The 12,374-nt window shown below is 38.7% G+C and overlaps 1 protein-coding gene across 2 annotated transcripts in view; it reads left to right on the forward strand.

The window, feature by feature from the left end:
* Window positions 1–12,374, forward strand: part of TSPAN33 (tetraspanin 33) — a 137,017-nt gene that overhangs the window by 48,096 nt on the left and 76,547 nt on the right. For both annotated transcript variants that reach the window (XM_082256577.1, XM_082256576.1), the window contains exons 5-8: window positions 1,423–1,518; window positions 2,619–2,747; window positions 4,384–4,545; window positions 9,143–9,604. In XM_082256577.1, the coding sequence (XP_082112703.1) occupies window positions 1,423–1,518; window positions 2,619–2,747; window positions 4,384–4,545; window positions 9,143–9,244 (489 nt within the window). In that variant the 3' untranslated portion in view covers window positions 9,245–9,604. The remainder of the gene's footprint in view (window positions 1–1,422; window positions 1,519–2,618; window positions 2,748–4,383; window positions 4,546–9,142; window positions 9,605–12,374) is intronic.

The raw sequence follows: 12,374 nt of genomic DNA on the forward strand, positions 1-12,374 counted from the left end.
TTTTTTAACTCATGCCTTTAATTATTTATTTATTTCCTAAGTGAGTTGACTTTAATGCCGTTTTAGGAGTAATTTACCTCATGTTTTTGGTTTGTGAGGTAAATAACTCAAGAGGTGATAATGAATTGACATTTTAAGCATCTCATGAGATATTTGTAGAAAATGTGTCACGTGATTCAATAATCTCATGAGATTTTCTTTCGTGAATTCCGTTCAATTGTGCTGAATGTGATTGGCCTGCAAACTGGATTAGAAATGTCTCTTGTTTGGTATTAATAACTAAGGCCTTGTATAGAAGGGTGTACATAAAAGTGTTAGTCCACCCTAAAACTAAAATGCCTGCATCTACAGACCTCCTGGGACTCGGTAAGTATTAGTAAGAAACAGTCAGGCAGCTAGTATTTTCCTTACAGTAATATCCCTAACTCCACTCCTTTGGACCCTCACAGAATAGCAAAATAATATTTTATTTCATATTTATACCCCAGAGTCACAGAAGAGCTTTATTGTTCTGTTGTCTCATGCTTCAAGCTGTGTACAGGCATACCCCACTTTTAAGTACACAATGGGACCAGAGCATGTATGTAAAACGAAAATGTACTTAAAGTGAAGCAATACCCTTTTTCACTTCTTAATGCATGTAAATACACTAGCTCTATAGGAAATCTTGGTCAGCTTGACATGGCACTGCTCCCAAACCATAAATGACAAGGACATCAAATTTGGGGAGCATGTTAAGGGGAACCAGGACTATGGCATGGTAGATTACCTAGGCAAGCCGGCCAACCACAAAATAGGATATGTTGTAGTCCTGGATCCCCTCTCGATGCTCCCTAAGTTTGGTATTCCTGTCACTTATGGTTTGGGAGCAGTGCCATGTCAAGCTGACCAAGATTTCCCATAGACGCCAATGTTAAAAACTGGGAGTAGTGCCATGCCAAGCTGACCAAGTTGTGTCTGTACTCGCGAGTGGATGTAAAGTGAGTGTATGTAAAACGGGGTATGCCTGTATTGTTTTCCATAAAATTAAATGTTGCAGACAATGAGGTTGATTTACTAAAGCTCCACAGCTTAGTAAATTAACAGAAGCTTTGCTGTCTTCCGTCATCCTATCATGTGCAAGCAAAAATTTTATTTATTTTTTTATTTTTCTTGCACGTGATTGGTTATTCTTTGTAAAGTGAAGCTTTACCTCATTTTACTAGGCACAGCCTATTTGCCTTTAGTAAATCAACCCTAGTGCACAGTAGGTAAATAAAATATATTGTTACCTAATATTGCTGGAAGTGTCACAATGCATAGCACTGTGTCTATTAGATAACATACTGGGACATTAGCGATACATGCATGTGAATGGACGGGCCATTAGATATCCTTTATAGACATGTGACTGTATTATAAATAATATGTGTTGTGTTGCAGGCTCGGGGAAAAGTAAGTGAAGTGATTGGCAATGCTATTGTACACTATAGGGATGATCTGGACTTGCAGAATCTCATAGACTTTGGCCAAAAAGAGGTACGTTTCCAGAAGATTCAATATATAATCCTATATATCAGATAGCAGCTGGTATTCAGAAATGTATATTTCCAATGACTGTATTATAAATGACTGTGACTTACAGCACTGGAAGAACAAAGACATCCATATCTAATAAGGATAGTGTCGTTTTGCGCAACCAGTGAGCACTATTTATCCTTTTACTGCCAGAGCAAATTACTTTTTCACACACATCAAAATGTGGATTTTTTGCTTTAAGACTCCCAAAACGATTTTCTGAAAGCAGTGGACCTGTAGAATAAAATGACGGTAGTTGCAAATGCTTATCAAACTCATATTTTCAGTAAAAAAATAACCAAAATGTATTTTAGAACACACAATATAATTAAATATTTCAGTTAAATATAAAATATGAGACTGTCGAGGTAAAAATGGCAAGAATATAATGTCCTAAAATTGTGTGTACCTGCAAAACGGTAAGAATTTACAATACCCATAGTTCTCAATACATTTAAAATCTTTTCAGCTCATCAGTTTATAATTTACTGTAAATGTTGACTCTAGAATTATTCTTCTCAGTCTGTTTGCACAGGGATGCCAAACATGTTATGCTGTAGGCATTTGAGTGTGCACTGTGCATGTTCATTCTAGGTTCATATACAGTATGTAAGAGTAGCGGTTTCATCACATTTTTTCTTGTTTTTTTATTTTATACTTAAAGCCACATTCCTGCCCTACCTCTATTTTTTTTTAGTTGTTGCACTGGTTCCTGTCCTGTACTAATTTTGCTTAGTCTGATTTTACTGCCCACTTCTTACAGTGTGCATTAAAAACTGTAGGAAGTAAAAAAAAAAAGTCTCTGTCTCATTTTCTGGCCTGAAAATGTCCAGCGTTATCTAGGTCTTCCATCCCAGTCTTACTGTCCCATCCCATTCATTCATTGAATTTAAGCTCTTTAATGATGGAGCCGCTAAATATACAGTATGTATACCTTTTTATTTTAGTTACTTTATGGCATGTTTTTTGGTATTATTGCCTGCACAGATCTCTATGTTTTATGGATGCTATCACCTCGCCCTAATATATTGTCCTGTGTTTTCTGTTTTTTCCCATACAAGTTTAATTGCTGCGGGGGCATCTCCTACAAGGATTGGTCTCAGAATATATACTTCAACTGTTCATCGGAAAACCGAAGCAGAGAACGTTGTGCAGTGCCGTATTCCTGCTGCCTGCTTGAGGAAGATGAGGTACATTTTGGTGTGCAATCAGAATGGATACATGGTCATAGCTGGCAGTAGTTGTCGCTTTGGGGTGAAGGTTGCAACAGGTGGGGGAATCATCAGGACTTAGCATCTGAAGCCCAGTGGAAAAACATTAAGGACCACTGCTTTGGGTCATGTATGACTGTCAGCTACATTGCTTGTATTAAAATTTCAGCAGTTTTTCACCACTCAAGTCCCAGTAAGTGGAAAGATCCTGAAAAAAAGATTTACATCAGTAAGGGTCAACTTTCTGGATATGGGGAGCTCAAGTGTGGTCACTAACATCATCAAAGGGCCACACATAAAACTAAGTGAATATTTAGTCTCAAAGACAGCAGACACACAACAGGATATAGTCATAGACTATGGGCCTGATACAAGAGATGGTCAAAAACTGCAAGCCTGATACAAGAGATGGTCAGAGACAGTAGCCCTGATACAAGAGATCATCAAGGACTGCGGGCATGATACAAGAGATGGTCAGAGACTATGGGCATGATGTAAGAGGTGGTAGAGACTGTGGGCATGATACAAGAGATTATCAAGGACTGCGGGCATGATGCAAGAGATGGTCAGAGACTATAGGCATGATACAAGAGATGGTCAGAGACTATGGGCATGATGTAAGAGGTGGGCAGAGACTGTGGGCATGATACAAGAGATAGTCAGAGACTGTGAGCATGATACAAGAGATTATCAAGGACTGCGGGCATGATACAAGAGATGGTCAGAGACTGTGAGCATGATACAAGAGATTATCAAGGACTGCGGGCATGATACAAGAGTTGGTCAGAGACTATGGGCATGATACAAGAGATGGTCAGAGACTATGGGCATGATGTAAGAGGTGGGCAGAGACTGTGAGCATGATACAAGAGATGTTTAGATTCTATGGGCATGAAATAAGAGATGGTCAGAGACTATGGGCATGATGCAAGAGATGGTCAAAGACTATGGGCATGATATAAGAGATGGGAAGAGACTGCAGGGGACTATCAGAGACTGCAAGTGATGTAAGAGTTGCTGGATACTAAGAACATGTTTCCAGAGAGTCATGGACTAGAGACATAATAAAGATATTTGATAGAGATCACTTCGATAACAGGGCAATAGGGAAACACAAGTAAGTGCCTGCAGAGGCCCCGTGGGCCCACACAAAAAGTTTCAATGGACCACAGGTTGGGCACTAGGGCTTTACTTCCTTCTTGTGTCCTTTTATTTTTATTTTGTAACTAATATTACATTTCCCACACTTATGAAAGCATAACCTTTTGGCCCATCACTATGATAGACTTTGGGCTTCACTGCCCAAAAGGATTGTGTGGGAATAAAATTACAGAATACGTATTGATTGTCAGGCTTTTATCTCCGAAGGTAATCATGTTTTATTCTAGAGAATAGTTTCTAGAAACATACAGGGTAATGAGTGTTTTTTTACAAAATGGTAATCTAATCACTTATTTTTTAGCTGATCAAAGTTACATTTACGTCTATAGCAATATATGAAAAAGACAACTATATATCATATATTCATTTGACACAAACACATTTGCATATTTGTTGTGTCCTGTAGAGCTCCATTTGTGATGTGCTATAAAAATTCCATCCTGTTATTTTACAGACCGTCATAAATACCATGTGTGGACATGGCATGCAAGCTTTAGACTTTTTGGAAGCCGGAGAATATATTCACACCAATGGCTGTATTGACAGGCTGGTTAACTGGCTGCACAGTAACCTTTTCTTGCTAGGAGGGGTGGCGCTGGGACTGGCCATTCCTCAGGTAAAGCAGTTATTGTTTACATACTACATTTCAATTATGCTTAAAGTGATTGTAAATCTTCTTTTTTAATGTTATTAAAATAACAAACATGTTATACTTACCTGCTCTGTGCAATGGTTTTGAACAGGGCAGCCCCGATCCTCCTTTTCTGGGGTCCCCTGCTGGTGCTCCAGGCTCCACCCCCTCTGCCAAGTGATCCCATAGCAAGCTGCTTGCTATAGGGGCACTCATGCGTGCTCGCTTACGAGCTGCCTCTGTGTGTCCATAAGACACACAGCCCACTGCTTGACCCTGCACCCTTGTCACTGGCTCTGATTGACAGCAGCAGAAGCCAATGGCTCCCGTTGTTGTATCTGAGCCAATGAGGAGCGAGACAGCCTCAGCTTTCATGATTATCGCTGGATCAAGATTGGGCTCATTTGTATATATTTGGTTAGAGTTTCAGAGGGAGCAGCATGCATAAGGTTTTTTACTTTAGTGCTTAGAATGCAGTAAGGTAACAAACCTTCTGCCTTACAACCACTTTAATGTGGAGCTTCATATAAAAGGAGAATTTCCAGTTTAAAGGCCTCCATCCCCCTTCCTCTTCAACAAATGGCACTTTGTTTTTTTGTGGTGGGGGGAAGGGGGGGAGCAGGTACCTGTCTTTGAATAGTAAAAGTTCTCACTTCTGCTCAGGATCGCCTAGGCTATCTGACCGGAAATTCTCCTCTCCCCCTTCCCTGCAGTCTTCTGGAACACGTCACAGGATCCAGAAGACTGCAGGACCATTTACAACACACAGTGCAACTTGCACATGCGCAGTGGAGTTGTCACAGCCGGGTGCGTGTGTGCGTGTGTTTATTAACCGCCTTAGCGGTAATCCCGAGCGTGACTCGGGGTTGATTTTTCATTGCAGGAGCGGTAACCCCGAGTCACGCTCGGGGTGGATTGCAGAGAGCGCAGCGGTGTTCTCTTACCTTATCCTGGCGATCCAGCGATGATCTCTCATTGCTGCGACCGCCAGCCGAGAGTCCCGCCGCTCCTCCGTCCCTCCGTCGGTACGATCACTTCCTAGTTCCGTTCCCTGCAGCAGCAATGCTGCATGGGAGCGGAACTAGGGAGGGAAATTCAAAAAAAAAAAAAAAAACGTTACACAAAACACACTTTATATTATATTATATTATATTATATATATATATATATATATATATATATATATATGCATATATATATGCATATGCATATATATATATATATATATATATATATATACATATAAATTATATTATTGATTCAATTATTTTTCATGCGTTATATATTAAATATATATATATATATGTGTGTGTATATATATATGTATATATATATATATATATATACACACACACACACACACACACATATCTATATATAATATATAATGCATGAATTATAATCTAATCAATAATATAATTTTATTATATATATTATATATTAAATAATAAAATAATATTATTGATTCGATTATAATTCATGCGTTTGTGTTTCAAATTTATCACATCTGGGATGTCTACTAGAGTCTTGTTTTGGTCAGGTTTAAGTCAGTAATTACTAAGAATTATAGGCCTATAATACATAACGCCAAATTTCCATGAAAAGAATTGTACCGCTTTTGGTATGTAATTCCTGACATAATCATACCGCCAGGGAGGTTAAAAGTTTATTAAAAATAAAACACAAAAACGACTGGGGCTCCTCTTTAAAGTGATTGTAAACGATCACCTTGTAAAACATCTCATTCAGGTCAAAATAGAAAAGAAATGCAAAACATTTTTGTATAGATAGAAAAAACCTTATAGATACCTTTTTTCCTTTTTACGAAGTGATCATATTCCTTTTGTTCTCAGCCTCATAAGAGCTGGGGGGAGGAGAAGCAGCAGCACACTGAGCTTCCCAGTGAATGGCTGTGCAGCGGGGGAGTGTCAAGACAAGTCTGATCATTGGAGGAGAGCACATCAAGTTCCCAGTATAGCTAGAGAACTGATCATGGTGTGCCCTCCTGCTTAGTGTGCTCAGTTTAATAGGAAAGTAGAGAGGCTGGCAGGAACATCAGGGATTTCACACAAAGGAAACAATACAAAGAGAACAGGATACTTTCTCATACAAGTACCTGGTACAGCAGGCACATATCAGGAATATGAAGTGTTGGGGTAACAAATGCTTTAAGTTATGAGTATTTATCAAATAAAGAAAAGGTGGTGCTGAATTGAATTCTCTTTGTGAAGTGTGATAGCGTGGGGGTACCCCCCCCCCCAAATCTTGAACTATTTATCAAATGTTAGCAATAAGGCTCGGTTCACACTGGGGCGGCACGACTCCTTACTACTTTGGGGGCGACTTGTGCATTTCCATGCACCACGACTTCGGAGCGACTTGCATGGACTTCACATAATGGAAGTCTATGCAAGTCGCTCCGAGGTCGCCCCAAAGTAGTACAGGACCCTTTTTCTAAGTCGGAGCGACTTGTGTCGCTCCTATTAGAACGGGTCCTGTAGCAGTCAATGGACCGCGAGGGAGCACGACTTGTCAGGCTGACAAATCGCCTGACAAGTCGCGCTAGTGTGGATCAAGACTAGGGGGTCTAAGCTTAGGAACCCATCATGTTATAAAACATCATGAACAAGGCAAGCATATGCAGAAATGTGTATTTTGGTAACTAATATAAAAATTAAAAAAAAATATCCCAATTCCTAATAGTTGTGCATCATCAGCCCATCCAAACTACTGTTTCCACCCTTAAGAAGTATATGTAGCATAGCACTGAAAAGTAGCAGCGCGCACAGTATAAAAGAACTGAGGCTGGGGAGGCATTACACCACTATTACACTATTACACCACTATTTTCATAGCATATGTCCAATTCTGTACACTCTGTTACCCTATCCTTTACCATGTAGTGCACCCCCCACCCTTCTGGTTCTTATGTAGCCTTGTGCGTTAGGATTTACTTTCAATGCATCATCCTGTCACTGAAAATGGGCCTGGCTAAGCACATTATGCTCTCCTTTGTTCAGACATGTCATGGAGCAGTCTTTGCTCACATTGCATCTGCACACCTCTTCAGCTTTAACTTGTACCCCTTTCCTTGGTGTACCTGCTATATACTATGTTTTATTCATGTACAGTGTTGAAAGCACAGGCTGATTACCAGTTAACACTGAGGACAGTTTTGAGTTATTAGGGCATATCACAAACGACTTACTTTTTGTGTGAATAAGGAATATGTCATATTTTCCTATGTGATTCCAAAAGATACCTAAATATAAGCCAAACATCCATTCTTTAAAGAATACACAAGTAACCAAAATTTCAGGACTTTTTAGACCCCATTCACACTGCCGCGACCAGAAAGTCACCTCATAAGGGGCGACTTGTTAGCGCGACTTTGCGCAAATTCAGCGCGACTTGTATTATAGACGACTTTGTACGACTTTGTATTTTGCCAATCAGAATATGGTGGTTCTGAGTCATGCTCAATCACACAAAAAAAAGTTCTTAAAAATTGTCGTTTTTGATAGAGAGCCAATTATTGAAAACATTATTGAAAAAAAATGAGACTTCTTTGGACTTAGTGTCTGGGGGGTCTAAAAAGTGTACCTGTGAAGTTTCAGCTCTCTAGCATGTCCAGAACCAGAAAAAAACAGATAATTATTCTTAGAATTTTTAGTAGCACAGGGATGGGGCTCCGCTCCTTTCATACCTGGGCGTTTTTGTTGCAGGCATTTATTGGGCATTTTTTGGGCGTCTTTGGAAGCAGGCATGACATCTGAACTTCTGTATAGGGGTATTTATACACACACACACACACATATATATATATATATACACATACACACATACAGGTGTGATAGGAGCGGAACCCTATCCCTGCAAATAATTTCATTAGCGCAGGGATGGGGTTCCGCTCCTTTCACACCTATATGTGTGTATGTGTATATATACATATATGTGTGTGTGTATATATGCCCCTACACAGAAGTTCAGATGTCATGCCTGCCTCGAAAGACGCCCAAAATATGCCCGATAAACGCCTGCAACAAAAACCCAGGTGGAGCGGAGCCCCATCCCTGCGCTACTAAAAATTCTAAGAAAAATTATCTTTTTTACTGGTTCAGGGCCATTTTAATGGAAAGTCGGATCACAAGTCACTTCAAATAAGATAAGGAGGCGACACCCATTGAAGTCTATGGGACAAGTCGGATACAAGTCGCCTCAAAGTAGTACAGGACCCTTTTCAGAAGTCAGAGCGACTTCAGTAGTGCCAATTAAGACGGCACTCATTGATTAACATTGCTTTTGTTATGTCAAGCGACTTGGGGCGACTTGAGGGCACACAAGTCGCCTCACAAGTCGCGGCAGTGTGAATGGACTCTTAGGTAAAAAAAACATTTTTTTAATATATATGTATCTGTACTTAAAATGTCCCACAGTTTGGATTACTTGTGTATTCTTTGCATTTCTGTTGAGATGTTGATACAATATTTGTGAACCAAACAATGAAGTATGCATAGTCCATGTGAATCCATACTTTAAAATCTTAGTAACATCTTTTTTTTTTTTTTTTTCTTTTCCAAAGCTGGTTGGAATTCTCCTTTCTCAGGTCTTGATTAACCAGATAAAAGACCAAGTAAAACTTCAGAGGTATAACCTACAGCACCGGTCAGACCCTTGGTATTGACAAAGGGCCAAATGTGAGCGGGCAACACTGCTGTAAGCAGGAGCTCCTCTTCCAGAAGAAGGGAGGAGACGCAAAGGAATCGGTCACAGGTCTGTCACAGGATGCCCAGCGCAAAGAGCTAGCAAACTCAACACTGGCTTCACAAAAGGATCTGGAGCAACCAGACCTTATAATGACTGTTGCTTTTTGCCTGAAGTATTATAGAATGTATTTCAAGGACTTACATTTACATTTGAAGGTCAATCTGCAAGGGCGCAAAGCCAGCATGGCATTAGAGTTTCTTTATTACCTTCATTATATTTTTCATACCAGTGATTTTGAAGTAATTTTGGAGAATAACATGACATATCTGGCTTTAAGGTTATATATATGGGTGGTTCCTGCGCTATCTGAGGATATATATTTTTCCCTTCTTACTGCTGCACCACAGTACTGGTACCAGGAACCAGTTAATACAATGTATACAGTTTAGGTGGGTGATGCGCTTCAGAAGTGAATATAAAGAAAAAATATAATAAATGTATAAACTGGCGTGGTAAAAAGTGTTCTAGTGATAAAAAGTGTTGGTGTTGGTTAATAAAAGGTGATCCAATACTTCATTTATATCTCATATATATATATCAATACAAGTAAACTATTCAGTTGTCTTCAATACAATAAAGTGCTGAGTGTTTATACTTTCCTAAAAAGTATCAAATAAATAAACCGTAGACAAGATAAAAATAAAAATACTTCAAAAAGAGATACAAAGTGCTGTGTGCTCATTTGCTTAGATCAAAAAATAAATAAATAAATAAAGTGCTGTGTTTATAGTGTCCATATATATAGAGATCCAAAATCAGGTGTCATTCCCTTCGATATCATTAAATAAAACAAGGTGCTCTCATGCAAAGTATGGGTGTTGTGACTTTTTGCCTCCACCAGGTGTCACATCTAGGTGCTCTATCTTCTCACCTCAATAAGGTGTATATTGCGCCTGTATACAAGCTTAGCCTCCGAGTATCATATAGGCTTTACTTATTCCGGTATCTTCCTCCACTTCCAAGTGTTTCCTGTCCTGTCCTGTTTAGTATTTAGGGGTGCATACACTTTCCATCCATATCGTGGCCTCGGGCTCAGTAAAAACATAGGGCAATCATGGTGCAGTATGTCAAACAAGATATTTTATTAAAAACGTAGTTGCACTTACAATTTGTAGATCATTTGAATGCGGGTAAAATCTCAATATAGCGTGGGGAGCGTTATCGCTCCGATCTCTAACGTCACTTCCGGTAGTCTGGCGGCTCCTCCTACGCGTTACGTCACGTCACGTGACTTCCTCAGGGAGTGGCCTATACTGGATGTGACGTTTATTTATATATGCCGGACCGGAAGTACCGTCGCGGCCATTTTAAAAAACCTTGTAAGCGAAATTCCGGCGGATATGCTCGTTCCGCCATATTGCCTTTAGAAACAGGTGTATTGTTATTGTTTTTCTTCAATGTTTACACCGGAAGTGAGGTTGTGGATCGTTTTTTTATCTAAATGAATACATTTGTTGCATATACCCAAACTTATTCACAGTTATTGCATCTAAAAACATACAGAAAAGATAGTCCAAAACCGAATAAATCATTAGTTTATAAGAGCATATCTTTTAAAATTATATGTATACCGACGTACAGCTATCTTCATGATACTTTAAGTGTGCCTAAGGGGATGGGGAATATTTCTTATTTCTTATCATCAGATCAGGTAGTATTTACTTGTCTGAGGGGGGATTTTCAGAATATATTTAAAATATAAAAATTATTAAAAGAATATATTCTCTATTTAAAACTTTAAAAATCACTAATAAAGCAGTTTAAGTCGAAGTCAACGTTCAGGCCATTTGGTGTAAAAGAATCCATTTTAAAAATCCATTGTGATTCAAGTTTACTCAGGGTACGAACTTTATGGCTTCCTCTCCAATGTCTTATGTAGGGAGTAATCCCCCAAAAGAGCATTTTTGAGGGGTCTTTATGATGATATTTGGCAAAATGTCTTGATACGGTATGTTTGTCGCTTCCTTTAATGATGTTTTGTACATGTTCTTTAATGCGAATCCTCAATAAACGTTTCGTTCTCCCTATGTATTGTAGTCCACAACTACATTGTAAAGCATAGACTGCTCCCTCTGTATTGCAGCAGATAAATTCTTCGATTTTGAATTTAGTTCCATTGCTGGTAGATGAAAATTCAGTTATTTTCTGCTTTGGTTGTTTTGTTTTTGTACATGCAAAGCATCTTTTGCAGGGATAAAATCCCTTTCCAGTGAAAAAAGAAAATGGTTTTTTCGGGGGTTCTATGATGGTTTTTACAATTTTATTTTTTAATGTTGGTGCCCTTTTATATATAAAGTGTGGTTGTTCTGGAATATAATTCTTCAAATGTCTATCTATTTTTAACACATGCCAGTGTTTTTTGAATATTTTCTCCACTGCTTTATATTGTAAATTATAATTCAAAATTATTGGAATTTTGTCTGTATAGGAATTCTCATTTTTCTTTATCTTCAAGAGTTCTTTTCTCTGTGTATTCTTTACTTCAGTTATTTTATTTTCCATGAATTTCTCTTCGTAGCCTTTGTCCACAAATCTTTGGGCCAGCGCTTTGGCTTGTTCCTCAAAGTCTTTATCCTTTGTGCAATTGCGTTTGAGTCTTAGTAATTGTCCCTTCGGGATATTCCACAGCCAATTTTTATGGTGGCAACTGGTGATGGGGAGATAACTGTTACGGTCTGTGCCTTTGAAGTGTGTTTTTGTAGTTATTTTTCCATTATCTTGAGAGATATGTAGATCCAAATAGGTAATTTCTTCTTCACTAATATTCCAAGTGAGCTTTATATTTTTATCGTTGTTGTTCAGTTTCTTTAAAAAGTCTTCTAATGTATTCCTTGTTCCTTTCCAGAATATTAATCCATCATCTATGAATCTGTTATATAGAATCAGTTCATGTGGCGTGTTTTGATAGATGGTTTCCTCTTCCCATTGGGCCATAAATATATTTGCTATACTCGGTGCGAACTTCGCGCCCATTGCAACTCCGATACTTTGATGATAGTAAGTATTGTTGTACCAGAAGTAATTTTTCTTTAGACAAAAGTCTAAAC

Source organism: Pelophylax lessonae (assembly GCF_965119305.1).
Source record: "Pelophylax lessonae genome assembly, chromosome: 4".
NCBI classification, from domain to species: Eukaryota; Metazoa; Chordata; class Amphibia; order Anura; family Ranidae; genus Pelophylax; species Pelophylax lessonae.